The 26,652-nt window shown below is 45.4% G+C and overlaps 1 protein-coding gene across 4 annotated transcripts in view; it reads right to left on the reverse strand.

Annotated features, from left to right (window-relative positions):
- Nucleotides 1-26,652, reverse strand: part of LOC119159444 (uncharacterized) — a 633,480-nt gene that overhangs the window by 475,431 nt on the left and 131,397 nt on the right. For all 4 annotated transcript variants that reach the window (XR_012894521.1, XM_075890909.1, XM_075890908.1 and 1 more), the window contains 2 exons: nt 14,942-15,040; nt 10,569-10,683 (listed from right to left, as the gene is read on the reverse strand). Coding sequence is in view for 3 of the 4 variants with exons in the window: in XM_075890909.1 (XP_075747024.1) it covers nt 10,569-10,683; nt 14,942-15,040 (214 nt within the window). In the remaining variant the exon portion in view is untranslated. The remainder of the gene's footprint in view (nt 1-10,568; nt 10,684-14,941; nt 15,041-26,652) is intronic.

The raw sequence follows: 26,652 nt of genomic DNA on the forward strand, positions 1-26,652 counted from the left end.
CACGGCTCTTGTTGTCGGTGCCACCTAGCGTCTCCAACTCTGACGTGAAGGCTGCTCTTCAGTCGGCGATTACTACCTTAGGGGCGACATGTCGAAGAACTATGCTTTGCACAAAAAAACTTGGCTACTTCAGCTGCCGTTCCTCGCTCAAGGCAGCCGGTTTCATCATACCGCGTTAAGTAGTCGGTGGCGACAACAATCCACCTCTTGCCCGATTATGACATTGGGAAGGGTCCAAGAAAATCAATTCCAACTTGTTCAAATGGTGTAGCAGGTGGTTGTATGGGCTGGAGCAGGCCGGCCATCTTCAGTGGTGGTCTTTTGCGCCTTTGAAATTCGCGACATGTCTTCACATACTGCTGCACGGACACCAGCAGCTTGGGCCAGTAATACTTCTGATGAAATGTGGCAAATGTCCGGCTGACGCAAAGTGACCAGACGATGGTTGATCATGACAAGCTTCTAGGATTTCGGGCCTCATTGCTAACGGAACGACGAGTAAGAACTTCTCTTTGTTATGCCCGAAGTTTCTTTTGTATAGCACATTTTCACGAAAACAGAATGAAGATAATGTTCTCCTAAATACACGTGGGACCTGGCCGCCACGCCCTTCAAGGTTTTCGATCAATGGGAGCAGTTCTGCGTCAGCTCGGTGATGCGCCGCGATATCTGAGGCTTCCATCACACAGAGAACTGTCGAGTCGCGTTCTTCTGAATGAGTAGAGTCAAGTGGCAAGCGTGATAAGGAATCGGCATTATTGTGTTTTCGTCCATACCGGTATACAACAGTAATGTCGTATTCTTGCAATCGGAGGCTCCATCTAGCAAGACGTCCCGACGGGTCTTTTAAGTTCGCAAGCAAGTAAAGTGAGTGGTGGTCGCTGACGGCACGGAATGGCCTTCCGTAGAGGTATGGTCTGAACTTGCTGATAGCCCATAGCCCTGCCAAACACTCTTTTCCGGTCGCGGAATAATTTTTTTCGGCTTTTGAGAGGGTGCAGCTGGCGTAAGCTATCACTTTTTCTTCTGCATTTTGCCATTGTACGAGTACTGCACCGAGACCAATATTGCTTGCGTCAGTACGGAGTTTTGTGTCAGCGGTCACGTCGAAGTGGGCAAGGATCGGCGGGCTTTGCAAACGTTGCTTTAATTCGTTGAAAGCTGTTTCTTGTTCTGCACCCCAAGCAAATGATTCTTCGTCTTTTGTGAGTTTGTTTAAAGGTTCGATTTTCGACGAATTTTCTACAAATTGTCTGTAGTAAGCGCATAAGCCCAAAAATCAACGCACTTTTTCTTGTCACTGGGCTTTCGGAATTCTGCGACCGCTGCAGTCTTGTCAGGATCAGGGCCAACACCTTCCGCGCTGATTACGTGTCCCAGAAAATGAAGCTTGTCGGAGTCGAACTGGTACTTTTCTGGTTTGATTGTCAAGCCGGCCGACTGGATAGCCTGAAGCACTGACCGCAGTCTCTTTACGTGTTGGTCAAACGTCGCTGAAAATACCACAACATCGTCCAAGTAGACAAGGCAAGACTGCCACTTCCGCCCCGTGAGGACACTGTCCATCATGCGCTGGAATGTCGCTGGCGCACAACAGAGGCCGAAAGGTAATGCTTTGAACTCGTACAAGCCAACCGGGGTTACGAAAGCGGTCTTTGCCTGGTCTCTTTCATACACTTTGATTTGCCAATATCTGCTTTTTAAGTCGAGCGAAGAGAAATATCTGGTGTGCCGTACCCGATCCAATGTGTCATCAATACGCGGTAAGGGGTATACATCTCGCTTGGTTACGCTGTTTAGTTTCCGGTAGTCTACACAAAATATCAACGTGTTGTCTTTTGTTCTCACGAGAACTACCGGCGATGCCCACGGGCTGCTAGATGGCTGAATGACATCGTACAGCAACATCTCCTGCACTTGACTTTTTATAACCTCTCTTTCTTTCGGCGAAACTCTGCAAGGTTGTTGATACACTGGCCTGGTTGTTTCCTCAGTTATAATCCAGTGCTTCACGATCTGCGTGCGGCGTACTTTTGATGAGGTGGGAAAACCTTCTGCGAATTCATCTATCAGGTCTTCTAGGATTTTCCTCTCGGCTAGTGGTAGACTTTGGCTGATTGAAACTGACGTTCCAAGGTCATACGTAGTTTCCGAAGTAGGCAGCTCTGACGCAACGGCACATAAGTCGGTAACTTTAGCAAAGCTGCGCAGAAAAGGGATGGCAGTGTCTTTTCAGGCATGCTGAATTTCATTTCCGAAATTGGTGAGCAGTACGTTGGCAAGCCCACCACGTAAGCGAATAATGCCTCGAGCTATGCAAATGCCTTTCTTTAGCAGCAGCTCGACATTGGCATACGCTATTCCTTCAGAGTCGACGAATGCGTCATTCCTTACGCGAACCAGGATACTGCATCGCGGTAGCACGGTTACATCGCCGTCGATAACACGCAACGCAGAACTTCCCGTCTCCTCGTCTATGGCCAGCTTTGTCAAAAAAGAATTACTAAAATTCTGCAGGTTTATTATGGCGTCGTTAGCTAGCAGGAAATCCATCCCGATTATTACGTCTCTCGTGGCATTCTGGCAGAACTAGGAAATCAGCGACATAAGGGGCACCCCGAATCCGAATCCTGGCTGTGCATCTTCCCAGAGGTGTTATCAGATGGCCCCCAGCCGTGCGTATTTGCGGTCCACTCCAATGCATCAAAACTTTGTTCAAATCTTTTGCAACTGCATAGCTTACGACTGAATGATCGGCACCCGTATCAACCAATACTTTAAATTCCCGCCCGTCCATTGTAACACGCAAGTCTGAAGAAATTTTTTCTTTACTTATATTCTTCGATATTTTCGGGTCGTCGCTGCTTCGCTGGGGCTTTGACGGAGGATCTTTCCTCTGTCAGACATCAGCGGCCTTGCCTCCTCAAGTCGCTGACTTTCGTTTTCCTGACGCGGGCTCGTTGACCGATGGTTTAATGAATTTGGTGGTGAACTTGAACGTCGCGGACTTGGCGATCGATAAAGATTTGGTGCTGGTGACATTAGCTGGTGCTAGAAGCTAGCGGCTGAAGATCCGTGCCTTGAAAGGTACTCCTCTATTTCTATAGGCCTTTCACCATTACGCGGGCATCGAGCATACACAGAAAACCCACGCAGACCTACCCTTCGGTATAGACAGTGTCGGTCCATACCGAAGTGTCGGTATGGACAGTGTCGGTCCATACTCTCTGCCTCACTCATCGTGAGGCAGAGAGTAGTATAGGTACTTTATGTCAATTGAAAAACCGAAAAGATTAGATTGTTTTGACTGTTTGAAAAATTCTATCAGAGCCTGCGAGTTTTTGATCACAAATGGGTCGTCAATCTCTAGACACTTTAGATGGGTCTGAATAAACAAGCCGAGTTGCTTTTGCCACGTACCACTTCTGTCACAATGACACGGAAGGGCATGTCAATCTTATGTGTTTTGGCAGAAAAAAAAACATGCTGAGCCCATTTTTGTCACTTTTGCTATTGTGCTGCGCTAACTGTTTTAACTCTAGTTTACGACACATTTCCCTGGCCTGTGTTTTTACTCTATCTAGACGAATGTCGGTACAACATTTAAAAACAGATTCGATAGCTGTGACCGCCTTTTCCAGGTACAAGCAATTAGGAAGAACGGCGAAACCACCCTCCTTATCTGACGGCACGACACAAAGTTCATTGTCTCTAAGAAACTTGGTCGTCTTCCGCACCGGAAGGCTGTTGCTGGCAGGCTTACCTTGTAGGAGCACGTCGACGCCTTCTGAGATGCACCTGTCTGAATCCTCAGGTGAAGCACGGCCAGCCACAAAGCGCACCATTGAAAGAAGCTCGGAAGCGGACCTCCCTCGGTCAACGGCGAACTTCGGACCTAGAGCGAGGGTCTTGTGGACGTAGTCTGGGAGGACGACGTCACTGCATGAGTGGACGACACCTGATTGCCGAGGCTTGGTTGGGCGCTGCGCACGAAAGCTGGCGAGCTCACGTGACCACAGGTGGTTCGCAGTGTACTCGATTCGGTCGCAGTACTCTCGCCATCTTCTTTTCTTCACTCCCGGTGTTAGATCTGTCTGTTGAAGCGACGCTGTACAAACACAGAGATGAAAGCACTCGGGTCATTGTCGAGGCCGCGCAGATGGCACGCGAACAGGTGCCTTGTATTAGCGAGCCCTCCGTGGCTTTGTCCGAGAAGGAACGCAGGTTCCTCGAAGGTTTCGGTGCGGGCAGGTAGTTAAGTTATTCTATCTTTACCTTTCTGTTTTATTTGCTGTTTTTCAGTGCCTTTGTTTTTGTGTTGTTTGTTTTTGTTTTTTTTTACTCAAGTTCTGCTCTTTGTGCCATATGGTTTTTATAACATGGTCACTGTCTCCTCTATATATTTTCGTGCTCTGCGCAATAAACTCGGTTGGAAGTTAGCGCTCGAGTCTTTCGTGTCCTTTCTTGTCTCTGTGTCGTCCTTTTGTTCTCGCGCTATAATTATCGTCATGCCATACCAACTAGCCCAAGCTGCCACACTTCTAAGTTACATTTCTAGTTCTTCGGGCTCTTTTTCGGGTGTTTCTCTTCATCATTCAGTCCTCGTAACCCTCATCGCAGTCTCCATTTGCCGTGCGCGCACCTTTCCTTTTGCATTCGAACCAAGCAACTTCCTTTGGACGTTAAAGCCTTGTTTGGAGGTTACCACCCCTCTATCGGCCATGGCATACGGGTGTGCGAAAATCTTCGGTCTGAATGGCACCGACAAGAGCGCACGTACCGGGACGCCCTGCATGTCCAGCTTCAACAGACAGATCTAACACCGGGAGTGAAGAAAAGAAGATGCGAGAGTACTGCGACCGAATCGAGTACACTGCGAACCGCCTGTGGTCACGTGAGCTCACCAGCCTTCGTGCGCAGCGCCCAACCAAGCCTCGGCAATCAGGTGTAGTCCACTCATGCAGTGACGTCGTCCTCCCAGACTACGTCCACAACACCCTCGCTCTAGGTCCGAAGTTCGCCGTTGACTGAGGGAGGTCCGCACCCGAGCTTCTTTCAATGGTGCGCTCTGTGGCTGGCCGCGCTTCACCTGAGGATTCAGACAGGTGCATCTCAGAAGGCATCGACGTGCTCCTACGGGGTAAGCCTGCCAGCAACAGCCTTCCGGTGCGGAAGACGACCAAGCTTCTTAGAGACAATGAACTTTGTGTCGTGCCGTCAGATAAGAAGGGTGGTTTCGCCGTTCTTCCTAATTGCTTGTACCTGGAAAAGGCGGTCACAGCTATCGAATCTGTTTTCAAATGTTGTACCGACATTCGTCTAGATAGCGCAAAAACACAGGCCAGGGAAATGTGTCGTAAACTAGAGTTAAAACAGTTAGCGCAGCACATTAGCAAAAGTGACAAAAATGGGCTCAGCATGTTTTTTCTGCCAAAACACATAAGATTAACATGCCCTTTCGTGTCATTGTGACAGAAAGTGGTACGTGGCAAAAGCAACTCGGCTTGTTTATTCAGACCCATCTAAAGTGTCTAAAGATTGACGACCCATTTGTGATCAAAAACTCACAGGCTCTGATCGAATTTTTCAAACAGTCAAATCAATCTAATCTTTTCGGTTTTTCAATTGACATAAAAGACCAATACTACTCTCTGCCTCACGATGAGGTACTAGAATGTATAAGGGAGAACATAGAAATTTTTGAGGAATTGAACTTCCAACTAAAAACTAGCATTAGTTCGCGAGATTTTCTTGACCTGGTTTTGCTGTATCTTACGTCTACTTTCGTTCAATGGAATGATTGCATTTATCTGCAGAAAAAGAGTGTTTCAATTGGTTCATGCATAGCACCTCTACTCAGTGATCTTCTATTGGCAAAAATTGGCAAAAAACTGCAGGAAAAGTTAGAAGGCTCACATGTCGTCTAAATATTCAGATACGTGGATGATTTCTTGGTTCTAAATTGTAATTCTTCTATGTTTCACTCGTTTGCCACTCAAACTATAGGTGTGTTCGCAAATTGTTTGAAGCCTCTTGTGTTGACGCATGAAATGCCCGATAATGACAAATTACGCTTTTTGGATTTGAATCTGGTTTTCAGCTCACAGCACATCTGTTGGTGTTATGAACCACGTGCACAGAAACCTCTACATTCCTTCTCTTCTGCTCACAGTAAGATAGTTAAGCGAGGCATAGCACGAACCTGCCTTGAGAATGCTTTAAATAGGTCGTGCGTCCACAATATCTCTGCGAGCTTCAAAGCTCAGGTTTCCCGCCTTAAGGCTTCAGGTTTCCCCGAGGCCTTTATCGCGTCTGTTGCTGAGACGATCCTGCGGACTAATAAGGCAGAGCAGAAGAAGCGACAGAATCTGAGCAAGACGGATACAGAACGTGAAAGGATAGCCGTGATTTCATACATACACCAGATGTCACACAGGCTCAAAAAATCGGAAAACGTGTTGGAGTTGGAGTATTGTTCTCGGCAGTGTTCAAATTAATCAGCCTCACCAAATCTACCAACCCCCTGAAAACGCAATCATCAACAAAATGCAGAGTTCAACATCGAAACAGGTATGCGGCCTGCTCCCGGGAAGTCGTCTATAAGACCCCCCTTTCATATGGTGCTTGTTATGTGGGAACGACCGGAAGGTGTCTGAACGATCGGCTGAGAGAGCGCGCGAACAATGTTAGAAACAGGAAACATGGTTTTCTTGCCCGGCACTGCACTGAGTGCAATTGTGTTCCCCTCTTCAAGGACACAGCGACGCTGTACAAACACAGAGATGAAAGCACTCGGGTCATTGTCGAGGCCGCGCAGATGGCACACGAACAGGTGCCTTGTATTAGCAAGCCCTCCGTGGCTTTGTCCGAGAAGGAACGCAGGTTCCTCGAAGGTTTCGGTGCGGGCAGGTAGTTATGTTATTTTATCTTTACCTTTCTGTTTCATTTTCTTCTAGCTTTTTCTTTGCTGTTTTTCAGTGCCTTTGTTTTTGTGTTGTTTGTTTTTGTTTTTCTTACTCATGTTCTGCTCTTCGTGCCATATGGTTTTTATCACATGGTCACTGTCTCCTCTATATATTTTCGTGCTCTGCGCAATAAACTCAGTTGGAAGTTAGCGCTCGTGTCTTTCGTGTCCATCTTGTCTCTGTGTCGTCGTTTTGTTCTCGCGCTATAACTATCGTCATGCCATACCAACTAGCCCAAGCTGCCACACTTCTCATTCCAGGCATTGGTCATTGCGATCCGCTCGAGCATCCGCTGCTCTGCTCAAGATGCGTGAGCATGCGCGAGGCACAGTAGACGCCCACATAGCGTCCCGTTGGTCCTGTTCGTAAAGTGATTAGTAGGAGCAGTCTCTGTGGCAATAGAGAGTTTTAGTACTGCGGAATGGTGCTACGTACGCATCACGCAAGCGCCTTGCGTTACGTGGCGTCGTTTGCCACTAATCGGCTTTAGGTGCTCCGTAGTACCCGCGTACGTAACGAGCGTGAAGCGTGTTGTGCCATCTGGTATATCAAAATAGAATCACGTGTTGTTGACAGCCAATGTGAGTCAATCCAAGTGTTATAGCCAGATTATGGCCAAATTTTAAGCCACAGAGCTGGTCGGTGCTTGCCTTCGATGCCGCTATTTTGCAAAACGAAGTATCGCACTGTCGCGAACTTGTTCGAGAGCGGCGCGATCACCTCATACGTACGCACGCACGCATCTCATGCGTGCGTACGTAGCGGCTGCGTACGTAATGCGATACGTGCGCGTTGCGGTCTGAGCATGTGCACTACGCAGAACGTGGTGTCCTTACGTACGCAACGCCGCCACGTACGCAGCGTACGCAGTACTAAAACTCTTTAATATGTTTGAGAAGACGCTTGAGATGCGGAGTCGGCAATACAATCGTAGCTTCTCGTCCACAAGCAATACCGACTCCCAAGCTACAGGAACCGCCGGCCTGCGTAAGAATTTCCGAGTGATCGCGCAAGAAGAGGTGCGAAAATTGCCTCCTTCAGCGCAGCCTCACATGGACTCTACGGCGGACGTCATACGCCAGGAGATTCAGCAATCGCTGGGCGTTCTTAAGATTCTCTAGCCGCAGTGTTGCAAGTCGTGAACTATGCTGCTGCAGCATGCTGTCACTCCCCACCTCCAAACCCACACGAAGACACCAACCCGTCGCACTTCTATTGCACTTTTATTTTCTGTAAAAATATCTGGACGACGCCTTTTTAAGAGGGCCGCAGCGCCACGTTCCTTCCTCAAGTTTTGTTATTGATTTATATGTGGGCTTCAACGTCTCGAAACCTCAATTCAAATATGAGAGACACCGTAGTGGAGGGCGCCGTAAATTTCGACCGTCAAGATTTGGTATCGCCCCATTGCACTGTACACGGGTCTCAGCGTAAACTGTGCCAGCTGTGTTTGAGAAGCTCTGAGCCTATATTAGATCATTTCTTTAAGATCACGCCCACTTCATGAACTTTACAGGTTATTCTGAAAACTAGATGGTCACTAGTGATAACGCTGGAATATTCGGCAACACGTGTTTAAATACCACCGCCCTTCACCGCTTGTCAGCTGATCGATGGCCGACGGTCTGTTCACCGCTATCAGTTCTCGTATATTGCTTATCTGACCTTCCATTTTTTAACAATGAGTTCGGCCGAATAAACGGTTTCATGTTAGCATCTAGTCTGCTCCTTTTATCTACGTCACGACCCCTTGATAATATGAATTTCCAACTAGCCAAATTATTGATATGTGGGGTTTAACATCCCAAAACAACCGAAACATGCGAGACAGGGTAGTGGAGGGCACCGAAATTTCGACCCCCTGTGGTTCTTCAACGTGCACCCAAATGTAAGCACACGGGCCTACGAAATTTTCATCTCCATCGGAAATGTAGTTGTCGCAGCCGGGATTCGATTCCGCGACCTGCAGGTCAGTAGCCGAGTACCTTAGCCACTAGACTATCTCGGTGAGGCGTTTTCAACTCGCCAAAAGGGCAGCACTCTTAACTATAAACAGTGTGCTGGGAGGAGAGGCATGCTCCTCCCATAAGTAAATAAACTTCATCTAAGATAATATTTTTTTCAAATCACGCACACAATATCAAGACTTTCCTATAGAATGATTTCGAAAATGAATATTGCTACTCCACCTCGATTGTATACTGTATCGTATCTATAGATCTTGTGGTGAGGAGCCACAGTTTCAGCGTCAGTGATATCATTATCCACAATTTTATAGCATTTCCGATGGAGGCGGAAATGTTGTAGGCCCGTGTAATCAGATTTGGGTGCACGTTAAAGAACCCCAGGTGGTCAAAATTTCCGGAGCCCTCCACTACGGCGTCTCTCATCATCAAATGGTGGTTTTAGGACGTTAAACCCCATAAATCAATCAATCAACAATTTTATAGTGTAGGTCACCTCTAATACTCCCGTCCCCGCTTTTACCTGCTCACAACGTAACGCTGAGAAGGCATTGCAATGTCATTATTTACTGCTGAAATGAGGCGCCCAGAGAAAGCAATTTTAATGGACTTTGATAATGTATTGTGAATTTCAGGCCGCCTGCTGCGCCATATTATTTGGCTCGCGTGTTATCTGGAGCCTCTACTACCAATCGGCAGCGTTTTCTGACCATCCTCAAAAAGTGTTGTAGGGCCCCTTTAAGTAAGTGATTTGATGACAAAACGAAACAACTTGTGATTGCGATGCATTGCGCTACCAAGTTTCAGTTATGGATGTTACGTGAGGTTTAAGCGCTATAATTATGCCTTCCTTGTCATTGACCTTATTCAGTACGCAACTTGCATGAACAGTGAAGCTCTAAACGCTTTAAGCTGTCCCCATGGTCATTTAGACATTAGCATATATTTAGGAACCAGATACCTTCTCTTATCAGTATTGCCCCAAGTGTACCTATTGCCGGTGATGTTGATTTTGTCAAAAAGAAGCAGCAATTTGCTTCTAGATGCTCTTTGTACTGCACCATTTCGCAATAATTACTCTGTAATACGCCTTAGGGGAGTAAAAAATTCGTCATGACACGCTTGAAATTTACGGTGCGTTTGTCCTATTATGGTGATAAAAAACCTCAAGGTTATTGGGTGTTGTTTATTTCTGTTTATTCCCCATTCTGTTCAGTCGTTCACCTTAAGAAACTTGTACATATGATGTTTCGTTGAACGTATTCTCCAACACTTTTCTATGTGAGTGACTCAGTCGTCTTTCACTCATTCACTGTAAAGCCAAATATAATCAGATTATTTGTCTTATTTCTGTGAGAAGATCAGCAAGCTTTCTTTTTCTTGTCTGAATTGTGCCTTGCATTTTGTCAATGTTCGCTCCCAATCATGAGATGTTCGGCAGAGTTTGTTAGCTATATTTATAGTATTTGTTCTAAGTCGTCTTTATGTAACAAACAATTTTCAATCGTAATGACTGCAGTGGGGAGCTATCGGTCACTACAGCTAGGATTTGATTCAACACTGCCAGAAAGAATTACCAACGATAGTAAAATTGTGCCATTTTAGTCCTCTCACGAGGAAATATTGAGCGAAATCTCACCCATTTCTCTAGCCGTGCAGCCAGACTTGTTCATCCTGTTTCGGAAAGCGTAGCCTTGGTCCACGCAGTGGCACATCTTCCATGTGATATTCATTTGACACTCTTCCAGGCAGATCTACAGTTTAAAAACCAAAGGACTGACGCGTGTGCAAGTTGGTGGGGATTCATTTTAAAAAAAGTCAAGAGCGCATAGATTGATTAGGAAAAGACGATACACCTGAGGCCAAAAAACGCTGTTTGCCTCCGGCATATCTTCTTTTCCGAATCGCTCTATGCCCCCCAGCACTTTTTCAAATTAGTCAAAAATGACACTGCAAATGACACTATTAAAACAACAGAAAATTTCACAGTGCTAAGCGTCACAGAGAAATCGAGCTCAAGGATGGCAACAGTGGCACACTGGTACACAAGTGAGCAAAATTTAAGGCAGTGTGCACACTCTATAACGGTGGTGATTTCTGATTTGGCGTGCGCATGCTACAGTCAAAAATATTTCCATCAAACTCCAGCTGTGATACACACATGCTCTCAAAGCAACGTATCCGGCCAATTGCCGATTCTTCTCACGCTGTAACGCATGAAATAGGCATGTAGACATCCGCCAAGCAATCTGCAAATTGTTTTGTGCAACCACACAGTTGTACTACGACAATATCCAGACTACTCGAACAGTGGATAGGTCCTGGAAGGCCCCCTATTGATCAGTAGAGTACAACGGAGCAGTAGGTCGTGACAGAGTAATATTTTAAATTCTATTTCTTGGACCAATCATTAGCTCCACCTTGTTCTCGTAATATGTCACTTATTACTGTTAAGGTGTCACTCAACACTTTTATACATACTAGTAAAATCGGTGCACTAAGAAAGTTTATTGCGTCTAGAATTGACTGAAGCACATTTTTTTATTCAGCCAAGTACGAGTTTTAAGCGCTTTCTCTCTCATTCTGTACCTGCGAGCGCCTTGAAATGTATGGAGGGGGAATGATAAGGGGTGAACATGCGTGTCTTTGTCAGCACGTGCCATGAACTTGTCTGTTTGTTTTTTCAAACGGTCGCCTTACTGTCACTGTGATCACGTGCAGGAAATTGTCGGCACTCTGCTCCGGCCCTGGTGGCTATGCAATTAACAATGCTCCAACGAGCCAATGGACTTAGACTTTATGTTTTATGACATAGTCCATTGGGTTTACGACATGAGCGTTCGAGATAAAAGCAAAAAATTTCCATTTGACAACTATAGCTTAAATTTCTCACTGTGTGCTACGCTTTATATCTCCTCTCACGTATTCGCAGAAGCCTCGACCACTGATTGGTGGCATTTTTCTGACCGCAAAAAAAAACTGTATTATCATCATCATCATTAACATCATTGTCATCATCATCATCAGCCTGTCTACGTCCACTGCAGGGCTAAGGCCTCTCCCATGATCCGCCAATCAACCCGGTCTTGTGCTTTCTGTAGCCACGGTATACCCGCAAATTTCTTAATCTCATCGGCCCACCTAACTTTCTGTTTCCCCTTCGCGCCTTTGTCTCCTCCGAGAATCCAATCAGTTTCCCTTAATGACCACCGTTTATCCTGCCTACGTGCTACGTGCCCGGCCCTTGTACATTTCTTTTTCTTGATTTCAACAATGATTTCCTTAACCCCGGTTTGTTTCCTGACCCCCTCTACTCTCTTTTTGTTTCTAAAGGTTACACCTATAATTTCCTTTCGATCGTTCTCTGTGTCATCCACAATTTAAGCTGAACCCTCTTTGTAAGCCTCCAGGCTTCTGCTTCGAAGTGAAGTGCGGGAAAGATGCAGCTGCTATATACCTTCGTCTTGACGGATAGTGGCTATCTACCAGTCATGATTTGAGAGTGCTTGCCAAATCTGCTTCACCTTATTCCTATTCTTCTAGGTACATCAATCTCATGGTTCGGCTGTGCGGTTATTACTTGTCAAAAGTAAGCATATTCCTTTACACTTGCAGCGCCTCTCCACGTATCACAAAATGCTCTTTTCTGCTGAAATCCTTTCACAGTTCTTTACTTTTGTGCATAATAATTTTTTGACCTAATTTTCTGCTTTCCGTGTTCAGTTCAGTAAATAAGAACTGTATTTCGCCCCCTGAGTTACTCATCAAGGTAATGTCATCAGTGAATCGCAAGTTACTAAGGTACACTCCATAACTCTTATCTCTAACTCTTCCCAGTCTAGTGTCCTGAATACCTCCTGTAAACACGTGGTGAATAGCAATGAAGAGATCGTGTCTCCCTGCCTTACATTCTTTATTGATTTTTTTCACTTTCTTTATTGAGAACTAAGGTTTCTGTGGATTCTTTGTAGATTTCTTCCAGAATGTTTATGTAGGGTTCTTCGATGCCCTGGTCCCGTAGTGCCTGCATTACTCCTGATGTCTCGACTGAGTCAAACACCTTCTCGTAATCTATAAAAGCTATGTATAGAGGTTGGTTGTATTCAGCGCACTTCTCAATTACCTGATCAATAGTGTGCTTATCGTTTATTGCGGAGCAGCCGGTACAAAATCCTGCTTGGTTTTTTGGCTGATAGAACTCTAGTATTGTCTTAATTTCATTAGCTAATATTTTTGTATAGTTTGTAGAGAACGGAGAATAAGCTGATAGACCTGTAATTTTTCAAATCCTTGACGTCTCCTTTCTTGTGTATTGAGATGATTTTGGCGTTCTTCAAGATTCTGGTACCTTTCTCGTCGAGAGACACTTTGTATATAAGGTGGCTGAATTTTTAACACAATTTCTCCGCCATCTTTCAGGAGGCTCATTTTTACTTTATCCTCACCAGCGGCTTCGCCTCTTTGCCTTCCTTTCAGGGCTTTCCTTACTTCCCTCTCGTTGCTGCTAGGATGTCGAATTCTCTAGGACTGTTGTAATTTCTCACAATACCATTCTGGTTCTTTTGACTTCTTTACAGATCTCTGTAGAACTCCTCTGCGATCTCGACTATCCTATCCATATTGATTATGACATTGCCTTGCTTGTTTCACAATGCATACATCGAATTTTTGCCTACGCACAAGTCTGCCTTCACAGCTTTTAGGCTTCTGCAGTTTTTTACAGCCTGCTTAATTCTTTCCACGATATACCTTCTAATGTTTGCTACTTTAGGCGTGTTGATTTACTTTGAAAGCTCCACTAGCTCTATTTTGTTGGTTGCATTTGAGGCTTTTATTGTTTGCCGCATCTTAATTAAGTTTTCCGCCTTCTTAGATAGTTTGCCAGTTTCTCGTCTAGTTACTGAACCACCAACTTCACTTGCACACTCTTTGATCGTACTGGTAAAATAATCGTTCATTGTGTCAACGCTAACGTCGGTTGTCTCGTTTAGTGCGTCGAATCAGGAAAACTCTGATTTTCTGTATTTTTCCTCTCACCGCCAGTTCAATATTTGGCTTTTTGCGTATCAGGTCTCCTTTCAATATTTAAAAGAGGTGAATACGACCTCTCATCACTCTATGGTCACTGTATCTAATCTTGCCAACTACTTCTACATCTTGTACAATGTCAGAGTGTGCACACAGATTGAAGTCAATTGCAATATTTGTTTCGCCATTAGGACTTCGCCGTGTCGACTTACAATTAGCCTGTTTTCTGAAGAAAGTATTCATAATTCGTTAATCAATGTGTTCTCCGAACTATACTAATAACTCCCTTCTGGCTTTTCCAGAGCAGATGCCATATTCCCCCGCTGCAAGGTCTCCAGTCTGTTTCTTGCCTACTTTGGCATTAAACTCACCCATAAAAATAGTATACTGTGTCTTTACACTATTATAGCAGACTCTACGTCTTCATAAAAGCGTTCAACCAAACAATCATCGTGGCTCGTTGGAGGCACGTAGGCATGTACCACCTTCATATTGTATCTTTTGTTAAACATAAATATGTTACCTGCCACCCTCTCACTGATGCTATAGTATTATTCTAAGTTGCCAGCGATATTCTTGTGTATGAGAAACCCCACTCCTAGTTCTTTTCTGTCCACTAATCCACGGCAGCATAGGGCGCGTCCATTCTTCAGCACTGTATAACCCTCACGTGTCCTCCTACCTTTGCTAAGCCCTAATACATCTAATTTACCACCCTTTAATTCCTCAAATAGCACAGCAAGACTAGACTAAAGAGATAGCGTTCTGGTGTTGAAGGTAGCCATGTTCAGATTCTAAAACAACTGTATGGACCGCCTTGAAAGGCGAACTCCTAATGTACTATTCAAAATTTACGCTTATAAAAATTTTAAAATGTCCACATTAGAATTGTGTGACGACAAGCTTCGTAGCCCGATTACTTACAGCAAAAAAGGCCTCCATATTATAATGTCGTGAAGAATTTTTCAAGAGCGGTATTCTTACCTCACGGGTCATTTTCACTGGATATATGTCGAGCATCTCGAACTGACTGTAGTTGGTGCACTTGGTGTCGTATGGATGTGGTAGCTTTTTCACGCCACGCTGCATTGCATGAAAAGAAATCTTTTTTTACGAATGGACCATGAAATAGGGGTTTACTCTTCTTCATTATCGCACGAATACCCGCACGCTTAGTGGTAACATTCTGGTATATGATTGTTGTTTATAATATCCAGGGTGTTTCAATTAAAAACAAAAAGTAATTATAAATAGTCACGAGTGTTGCCTGTCTCTAATTAGTGATGGTCGGTGACTACTTTGGAAATTCGTTTGTACAAGTAGTTATAGTACAAGTGGTTATAACCCACATGACAGCTTCACATTATTTCTTGTGGAGTAGTTCGATTCAACCGATGACAGGGTACGACTCACGTAGGTGATCATTCATTCGATGCCTTCTTGCCACTGCAGAAGGACGGCGCCGAGGACAACATTGCTTGCAACCATGTGAATTTTAGTGTCGGCATCTTCGTCAAAGTGACCTAGGATCTGTGGAGTTCGATGACGTCACTACAGGTCGAAAAACGGGGCGTTGCTCTCGGCCCCAGCTGTTGTGTGAATGTGTTGAAGGCGCATTTACCCAAACGATATTATTAATATGTTATGACATTGAACCTAACCCCGGTTCCAATACAATACTGTCTCGAGGCAACTCCAACTGATTTCTGATGGCCTGAAGGAAATGAAGCAACAACGATTACCCGGAATCGAATCGAAGTTGGAACTGCTTACGGTAATAGGTGGCGAAATAGCGGCTTGTATTAGTGACCTGGCTAGTTTACAGAAAACTATAGGTACCCTCAAACTGAAGTCAGAAAATCGGGAGAATCATTCCAGAAGGCTGAACCTCAACATTCATGGCGTAGCTGAGATACAAAAAGAAAGTGACGACTCTCTTGAAGAACTTGTAAATGAAACAATGATCAAACATTCTGAAAATGGGATCTGTTGCCTGCGAAAAAATTCAAACTTGGGAAACGAGCAACCAAAAGAACACGACCGATAATCGCGAAACTCGCCGACTTTCGAGATAAAACTAGGGTTTTGAAAAACTGCCGCATGTTAAAAGTAACCAATTATTCCATAAGTGAAGGTTTTTCAGTCCATATTCGAGACATAAGAAGGAAACTTTGCAGCTACGGCCAGGCAAGAAGGGAGTCTGGAGAAAGTATTTCTTCAAATTAAGACTAACTGAAAGTAAGCTGACAGCTGTAATACTGGGATCAGGCCCAAAATAGTGTGGTACCTGTAAGAGGCTGTCGGGCATCTGTAGCTTAAAAAAAATTGGCTTGAAGGCTGTGAATTGAATCGAAGGCACCGTGCCCCCGACGAAATGTGAAATTAGTTTCATAAATATAAATGCACGCAGCACTGTTAATAAGAAGATTCCTTACAATTGATATTGATTGGTCTTGAGCCTGATGTTCGTGCTGTGACAGAGACATGACTGAAACAGGACATCATGAATGTTAAATTGACCCCACCAAATTATTCAATAACGCGAAAAGAAAAACACACAGGTGGGGGGGGGGGGTGTCGCAAGATTTATAAGAAAAGCTACTTCTTTTTCCGGACTTACTGATGTAGATATCGTTAAAGCTGATTTTCGAAACAAATATTGGCCCAACATACTGTCACCGTGGGGTGCGTTTACCACTGTCCGACGTCTGATTGTAGCGTCACACGTTCACTATATAAATATCTACAACGTCATGTGTCATGAGGCCGGCTAACCTTGGTGGGTGATTTCGACCTACCGGATAATGATAGGAAAGCCGTGCATTTATTGGCATCTTCGGAAATATGCATTGATATAATGTCACATTTCAAGCTCAATCAAGTTGCCCACGCGTGTTAAGGGAACTACACCAAATATTCTTGATGTGACCTTTCGCAGTCATCACTTTCCACTTGACAGTATAAATATGCAGATTTTGCAATGTATATCAGATCACAAAAGAACATACTGCAGCATTCGTTCACAAGCGCCCGTCCCTATTGTTTAGAAATGCCGCACATTTTGCGATTTTTCACATGCTGATGACGTCGGTATTATCAGTACGCTCTGTTTTGAAATCCCCGAATTTAAAAATTTGTTCATGTACGCTTGCATAGATAGATACGCTTTGTGGAAAAAGTGCACAGATATTGTGGTTTTAGTCTTCAAAGTTATGTGCCACTTATATTCACAAGAGCAAGGAAACCGAATTCATAGATATCGTGCGAAATAATTCATGCTAAACGAAAAGTAAAAACGCTAAGTAAAGCACTTAGGGTAAAGCCAACGCGTGTAACTGACACGCACATAATGTATCTGCAGTAGATATGAAATAAAAATTAAGGTAGCTAAGAACAACTATTGCTCTATGAATCTTCCTAACTTCTTCAATAAGCGCACCACAGACGTTTTAGAATTACCTGAACCACAAAGACCATTACATCCACGCCACAAACAGTGATGATAATAGAAACTCTGCGGATTCTTGAAAAGTCATTTTCAGTTTGTATTTAACATCGATAACGGAAAAAAACCGAGTAATGTGTCATATGACCGACACGTTATCGAGCTCAAGTTCACTGAACCGGGCCTGTTACGCCTATTGTTAAATATTTACACAAAGAAAGCAACTGGACCGGATAACATACCGAATGTGCTTCTTACGAGATATGGAAAGTTGAATGCTAAATAATTGTGCCATGTCTTTATTAAATCATTATTAGCTTGCTCTCTTCCTGCCGAGTGGAAAATTGCAAGTATTATCCCCTTGCATATATCCGGTTACAAATTACAGCTATCTAATTTCAGGCCCATTTCTTTAACCTCTAGAATAAGTAAACTTCTTGTGCACGCAGTCCTGAAACACAAACATATATCTCGAGCAGGAATTCATTCTGCCACCCTATCAACATGACTTCCGGCGTGGTCTTTGAACAGCCACACGACTACTGGAACTGACACACAACTTATCACAAAGTACATACGTTAGCAAACAAACAGGCCTAATTTTATTGGACTACAAGGTGTTTGAGTGTATGCCACAGAAGAAACTTATCCGAAAGCTTGAATGTACGATAAGTGAAGGCTCTATCGTAGAGTAGATACAGAACTACCTGAGTAACCGCTTGCAATTAGTGCAGATCAAAAACGAAAATTCCTCTTTAGCATCTGTTACATAGGAAGTGCCTCAGGGCAGTGCACTGGTCCTGTTTTGTTCTTTACGAACATAAATAATTTACCTTCTAGTTCAAATGTTAACATCCGGCAAGGCGCAGATGTTTTTTTATTGTACTGAGAAATGAATTCCGTTGATGATCACCGTGTACTAAATAATGCACCGGAATCTGTTTTTTCGTGGTGTGAGAAACGGCAGATGACTTTAAATGCCAAAAATCTGTAACGCTTACTGTCTCTAGAAAGAAAGAAATATCTCATTTCATTTACATTACCAATAACATGACTCTCACTCGTGTATTCGAGCTTAAGCAGGTAGGCACCACTTTAACACACGATCGTCGTTGAGAAACACGTATCAACAATATAACTTCAAGTGCCATAAAGCGCCTTTTCTTTTTGAGAAGACGCCTTCATCTCGCGTCCTCAGATACAAAGCTGCTAGCATACAAGATGCTTATTAGACCACTGTTGGAGTATGCCCACATTGCTTGGTTTCCATGTACAAAGAAACTGTACATGGTACGCATGTGGTGTAGCGTCTCTTTGCAACGACAGGCTTCGCAGAGAGCGTTGTCGGCCATTTCTATGACAAACGAATAAGATTTTGTAAATGTCACTCCAGGCCATAAGCGATAAAGAAGGGTGGCTTCTCTTCGGTCGAGCCCAGTGGGCATGCGGGGAGAGCCATCAAAGAGGACAAGTGCTGTGGACAATTTGTCTCGTTGCTTGGTAGGCACCATAGTGAAAACGTGATTTCACGCGCAAGTCGTCGAAGATTACTTCCTGCATCGGTCCGCGAAAGTGGTATGGCTTCTTCTCGTGTTCCTTCAGGAGCTGCCCGCGCGGCAGTATCGGCGTGTTCGTTCCCTATGACGCCGCAGTGACTTGGCAGCCACTGCAACGTCACATTATGCTCTTTCTTGTGTGAAGTGTGCAGAAGGCATAGAATTTAGAAAAGAAGCTGTTCGTACGGCCCACGACGCATCGCCGAGAGCAAGAGAACAGATGGAAGGGCAGCCCTTGAGTCGCTGAAAATTGACCATTGCGGCGGTGGTTCCCCATTGACCATACAACGTGCAGCGCGCAAACAGCTAGTTCCGCTGCTGTACATGTTGTGGAGTGGTCAGTCCCAAAGCTGAGGGTAACACCTCTTGCTTGGACAACTACTGCACCTGATGAACACTGGTGGTTTATGGAGCCATCAGTATATATATGTTGGGGACATCTGCGTTTACATTGGCTCTTTGTGGGCCGGGAACCATGTTACGGTATGAAGTCCAGCCGCAAACTCGCAGCCGAGAAGTGCAGTTGCCTCTCGCAAAATCGAACCCGAAGTGAAAGTCCTACCTGTGAAACGCCAGCCTGTAGAGATATTTGCTATGGACCGGAACAGGAACTGGGACCCCCGCCACGTCACGGTTCGGCGTCGTCAGCTGTCAGCAACAGCTGCGGGCGCGCGCACTTATTTTAGCCGTGAACACTAGCTACTAGAGCTGGGAACGCTCACCGCGTTAGGGTTGATAGATAGATGTTATGAGTGTCCTATTTATAACGGGGTGGTGATATTTGTGCCACCAGGTTCCCAATGAAAACGAAAATAAATCTAAGGAAGGAAGAAGAAGCCCACAAGTGTGAGCGTGAGAACATTGGTTTCCGCTATAGTCAATGATTGTGCGTGGTTTTTTGCTTCCAACCACCGTCAATTTCACACCAATGAACGCACCGAGTTACTAGAATTTTCTGGAAACTGTATTTATTTTGGTGAGTGGTTCCTATCTCTACACTTTGCCTTTTGAAGTGCCTAGACCACCGCAGCCTCACTACCCCTAACGGGCTAAACCTTGCTCTCGTGAGCCAAGGTGGTTAGGCCTGCCCTAACCCACAAGATTGCCCCGTTCAGCATGGAAGTCGTGAAAGGCGAAGCAATATTGACTGAAGAACCGAATGACCCAGGATAGATTACGGCGTACATCCGTAAACCAAGCGAGAGCAAAGCTAACCTTTACCAAGTATGCGTGGGAGACGTAGGGACGGCTGCCACGCCACCGTACAAAGAAGTGCGTATCAACGTCTCATCGCTACCTCGAGGCTCCCTCAACTGTTGAGGGACACATATCACATAATCGTAAGGCCTCGAGATGGCCTCAACGTGGCTAAAATTACACCGGTGCAGCTTGAGCAGGCCCTGGCAATGGCAGCCACTCTGGCTCTTTAAGACCTTATGGCAGAGTTCATATCCCCAAATGTAACGCACAACATTTTCGTCGTGTATACCCCTAGCCCACAAAACGCAAGAGCCTAGACCCTGGTACAGCAACTTCGTCTGCGAGACACCCTGTACCGAGTTGCTGTATATCCGGCTCCAACCAATGACACCTGCAAAGCCGCCATCCGAGGCATCAAGCTCAACCTCAGCAATACCCAACTCCGAGGACTGATCATCACAAAGCGCAACCACAGTGCCCTGAAGGTTAAACGCATCAAACGCACCACAGCTGTGACCACCCTGTTCCAAGAAATGCAAGTTCACAATTATGTATACTGTGGTGCGAGCATAGTTTGGTGCACGCTTTTACGCAGACACATGGAAGTTTGTTACAACTGCGGCAGCCTCGGCCACCACCCAGACGTTTGCCCTAATCCTAAGACAATGTGGTGCCGGAAGTGTGGACTCAAAACCTCACCCGAGAACCACCGATGTACGCCCCACTGCACCCTCTGCGGTGGAGCGCACCCGACCGCCGATAAGGGCTGAAAACGTAAATTTAAAGTTCTGTACATCATACACCAACGACGACGCCGACACCGTCAACGCGGTCGTAGCCGCTCCCGATGACCGAGTGGAACCAGGTCCTGTGACTCCAGCGCCACCTCGAGCACCTCCATGACATCCGCGCGAAGCCACTCTCTCACACCAGCAGCGAGGCGTCGCAGCACCCAACTTAGCCACTCTCACTCCAGTAGAAACTCCCCATCTCCCCAGGCTGAGCTGACATGGGCGGATTGAGTCCAAGGGAAGCAACAACCGAAACGGAGCACGCCACCAACCAAACAAGTAAAACGGGCCTCGATGCCAGAGGAGGAAAGTGAGATAGTCAAAACACCACTAAAACAACTATCAGGACTTCGTGCAACAATACAACACCTCACCACGACACGAAATGAAGTGAGACAACAAATTCAAACTTTTACAGCCCTTACAGCTCCACCTTCACCTTCTGTAGATGTTAACAAACCTACACGCAGAGCCCCACCACTTTGCGAAACGGACAGTGGTGAGAGCGACTCACCAGCAGACCCTCTAAACAAAATCTTAATTCTCACGCGGAAAAATCACGATAATATCGACGCTCTGTCACGCCGGGTAGAAGCACTAGAGCAAAAAGCCACCATAAAAGCTAAAACCGAACCCAGACAAGTACTTTCTAAGGGTCCAACGGCACAGCTGCCTGGGCCAACAAATTCAACGTAATCATGACGGCTTCCACAACCAAAAACACGTTAGAAATTTAGCGGTGCAATCGCGCTCGCATTGAAAACCGCAAAACTCCACTGCAGCAGCACATTGAAGTGCAGCCGAAGAAGCCTCACGTAATATGACTAGAGGAGACCCTCTGGAAGACACTCACACTATAGGGTTACCGCCCCATCTCACAATGAAGGGAGACCAAGAGAGGTATATCCATACTCATCAGTAAAAAAATCGCTCACCTAGCTTATGAAGTGTTAGCCGCCTAGAGGCGATACTCATCAAGCTCGAACCAAACCGTTCTTTAAAACGAAGCGTTTCTATCCTTCAGGTTTACAGCTCCCCGTCAGACTACAGGCAGTCTTTCCATGCGCTCGTAGCAGAAGCCACAACCCTCGCGTGAAACTCTCCGCTTGTTATAGCAGGTGACTTCAATGTACCCCACCCCTCAAGGGGATACCCCCAGGCAACGGCAATAGTCACTAACCTCATTCATGCAATAGACAACCTGTTCCTCGCACTCATAACAGACTACCGATTCCCTAAGAGACTTGGCACATTGATACGACGTGACAGTACGTCGGACTTGTTATTTACTTGTTACGTTACAGGCCACACCTGGGCCAGTATGCAAGAGATCGTGAGCAGCGATCACTTCAACATACGTACCGAACTACCCAACGCATCAGCCCCACCTTGTACACTCACGTTAACGGACTGGGACGCCTTCCGCACCCTCCGCAAAAACAACACAAAGGACTACAACACATTCACTGTTCACCTCACTTCAGGAAGACATAGCCAAAACAACGAAACCACACAAATAAAACTAGAGGTACAGAGAACGAACCTACACTTCGCACATTTTGCTTACGTGCTGGAAAACACAACGACTAAACAGACGCTCACGAAAACGCGTATAAGTACTTAACCAAGATATCGCCAAGTATTGCACGGAGCTCGCACGACTCAAATGGCATGAACTCTGCTCGACGGTCGACGGCTGCATGCGAACTGGAGCTAAATATAACTTTTTAAAATACATGCTCGACGACCGCCGAACAAAAGACAACCAAAGCACGCCATCGACCGTCTCCTACTCTCGCACAAAAAGACGGGAGGAACGGAATCATCTTTTCTTGAAGAAATTGCCGAATGACACCTCCTTCTAAGACTGCACAACCCACTGACTACACACAAATAGAACTGCACAACCCACTGACTACACACAAATAGAATGCGAAACAATACCCGAACACGACAACCCCTTCACGGAGCCTTAAATACGGGAAGCATTACGCAATTCCAGCAGTCGATTGGCCCCCCGTCCTGACAAGATAGTCCACCGCGCCTGTTGCGAAACATAGGCGACCAAGCCATCACACTGCTTCACAAAAGACATTGACCACTTGTGGGAAACTGGCCAGGTACCTGAACAATGCCGCACAGCTAAAGTAATCGTTCTCTGTAAGCCAGGTAAATCACTAAACTTCGACAATCTACGCCCTATCTTCCTAACTTCATGTATAGGAAAAGCAGCTGAACATGCCGTCCTAAATCGTGTATAGCGTTATATTGAGAATCACAAACTCTTCCTATTCAATGTGGTCGGGTTCCGTTCACACTTATCAACACAAGACGTCATGCTATTAATAAAGAAACAGATTTTTGACTCAAAACGAGAGATATCAATGGCAACCTCACCCAGAACCTCACTAAAGCATTCGAAAGCGTCTCCCACCGCTTAATAGTAGAATCTATTTCCAGCCTCGGTCTCGGTAAAATATTTTAGGCGTACATGTGTTCTTTCCGGCAAGACCGAAAGGCCCAGCTTTGAATGTCGCAACTTACATTCGACACGTACACATTAGGTTCCAACAAAACAACACAAGAGGCAGTCATTTCTCCACTTCTTCTTGAGATAGTAATGAAAGTTAGAGCAGGTCCTTCAAACCGCTCTCGATACCACAGACGCCAGCCTAAAAAAACACTGTACTGTGACTGTCGCTCACAAATTCAGATCTGCTACTATACCAGCCATCTCGCCGAGGCGCTCGTAACTTAATGCCCGTATATGAGCTACCCATAGCACTACACGCCAAATATGGACAACGAATACCCCATGTGGACTTGATACGCATTATCTGTTTTCTAGTCGAAGCCACTGGCTGTCATGCACGAACAATAACACTTATTACAGCTAAAACCGAAAATATAGGAAGATAGACCATTTAAAGCTGCGCAAAAGCGCGTCTATCATCTGCGCGAATGTGGCCGGTGCATTTCACAAGCCAAACGGCATTACGTTGAATTGGTAGACACCACCTGGTGTTACAAAGGCGGTCTTCTCCTGGTCGAGGTCGTCTACGGCGATTCACCAGTTACCAAATCATAAGTCTATCAAGAAAAATAGGTTCCACCCTGAAGGCAATCGAGGGCATCATGAATACGAGGAAGCGGGTAGACATAGTTTTTAGTGACCTTGTTTAAATGCCGATAGTTCTCGCAGAAACGCTAAGTATTGTTTTTTTTTCGATGTTGCGGGGTCGTGTCCAGTTTTGGCTATCTCTATGCGGGGTGGTGCGAAGACGAGGACGACGACGTGTTTGGTGTTAGAAAAATACACAACGGCTTGAACAGTGAACTGGTGTCACGCGAGCAGCATTCTTTGGTCTTTCATCATGAGCGCAATACTGCAAGGGCCGGTGGTTGTCGTCATGTCGATAGCCAAAAAACGACAGAGGTGGATAGGTGCGAGGGCGACAGTAGCGGCAGATGTGTATTACACCATGGCAACGAAAACAGATCGGCCTGTCGTCCTGCGTTCTCCACTGATCAGTATCACGATAGCGGTGGAATGTTTCCGGTGCACTAGAAGGTGTTATGGTATTGACCCAAGGTTCCGTCAGCGAACATATGGGCTGACGTCCGACGCTTGCCAGCTCCTCCCTTACAACCTGCTGGATCAACGAGATCGTTGGTTGATCGTCAGATGGGTGGGTCAAAAAGGATGGTGGAGACGCTGCCTCAATTTCTCGACGCACAATGCGAACTACGCTCTCATTGGTAGGTGGTCGACTGCATGGCGGCTGAAGATCCTTGCAAGATAAAATAGCGCTCGTGTTCGGAATTCGCAAGAAATTCTTGGTGACTAGGCGACTCTTCAACTCTTCGAATCAGTGACACTCTTTGATAATGTCGTCAACGGTCGAACAATCCTTCGACACGAGTAAGTTGAAAGCATTATCCGCGATGCGTTCGAGCAAATTGCCTACTTTATCTTTCTCGGTCATGTTGGGGGCGACACGATGGCAAAGGGCGAGAACGTCAAGGATGTAGGTGACATAGGACTCAATGGTAGCTTTTGCCCGACCAGAAAGTTCATAAGAAGTAGCCCGCTGGAGTCCAACGGCTTTACCAAATAGATCATAAAGTTTCTGTTTGGAGGCATCCCAGCTGGTTATGTCACCTTCATGAGCCTCGAACCACGCGCCTGCTGTTCCGCAGAGATAGAGGCCAACGTTGGCGAGCATCATCGTAGGGTCCGACCAGTAGAACGCTGCAAACCGCTCAAACTTTGAAATCCAGTAGTCAGAAGTTGCCAGACTCGCGCGGTTGCGTCAATACGACCGGCTGTACAGGCTGTGCCAGTATCGCGGCTGAAACAGGAGCGACAGAATTGGTTTCTCTTGACATGGTCGGGCGGTCGAGAACACGTCCGCTGCAAAGTTCCGTCTTGCGTCGTACCCGGCTACTTCACCAAAAAGTTGAGAATGTATTTACTACTTTAGTGTTAAAAAATGAACCAGCAGTCAAGATGGCAGCCGTTGTGTATTTTTCAAACAACAAATTTAACCTCCCTGCCTTCCTTTTTTCTCCTTTCTCTCAAACACCAAACACGTCATCATCCTCTTCTTCGCACCACCCCGCATAGAGATAGCCGCAGCTAGACGCAACTCTGCAGCAATATAGTTCCCTTATTTGGTGGACTTCGCCGTGTGGCCGCTTCTCCCTTTATACCTCTCTCTGCACCCATCAAGCCTCACGTCACTTTTCAATCGTTTCCCGGATTCGTCTGTTCCACCACCTTTATGGATTTCCTTTTCCTTTTCAGCAAGCCGTTTTTTTTTCATTTCTGTCGTCATCACATGTAAAAACTCAGTATACTCCCAGTGTTTGCTTTGTAGTCTTCCTGCTTCGCCCTCGACTTTTGCGGCTATATTTGTTACTTGTGTGTCATTTAAACACGAGCCTCAAAACTTTGATTCTGTGTTAATTTTTAGTTGTATGACCTATTTTAATGTTTCGCATTTATGATCACTACCCAAGATGCTAACGCTTTCCCCGTCTAAATATATTCTAGTTTCTCTATGGTTGTCTAAAATCTGTCTGTCATAAGACAATAATGCGTGTTCGATTGCCTATGCCCAACTTCCCACGTGATCTGCCCCTCACAATTATTGCACTGCATTAACTATCTCAAGAATATGTTGTGCACAGATATCTAGCAGTATCCTGCCAATGGTGTCTGAGTATCCGTCAATGCCCTGTATGAGAGCTATTATGCCACCTAGAAGAATTATTTCAGACCCATGACCAAATAATTAATACTGGTGTCAATGCAATTCACCATCTCCAAATTCTTTTCGTTGTAGTCACTCCCGTCAACAAGTAAGCTACACCTAGCCTCGTTTTTCTCTCCTATTGTGCCCTAAATTTAGAGGGGCTCTGAACGCGTTTGCTTTACTCTGTAGCATTTGTCTTTGCTATAGATTAGCATTCCAACACTCCCACTTTTCCTTTTTGATGTGATCCTGTAGCATGCTTCTCAGGTATGATTAGGGATCTGTGGTGGCTCTTTAAAGTCCCTAAGGTGCATTTCTGTAATGGCATAAACACCTATCTGTGTTTTTTTAATTTAACTGCTCCTCAATCTCTAACCATTTAGCCTTTTTTCTGCCACCTTTTATGAAAGTGTAACTAATTGCAACACCCGCCTTTTCCTTCCTT

This window comes from Rhipicephalus microplus, chromosome 3, assembly GCF_043290135.1.
Source record: "Rhipicephalus microplus isolate Deutch F79 chromosome 3, USDA_Rmic, whole genome shotgun sequence".
In the NCBI taxonomy this organism is placed as follows: domain Eukaryota; kingdom Metazoa; phylum Arthropoda; class Arachnida; order Ixodida; family Ixodidae; genus Rhipicephalus; species Rhipicephalus microplus.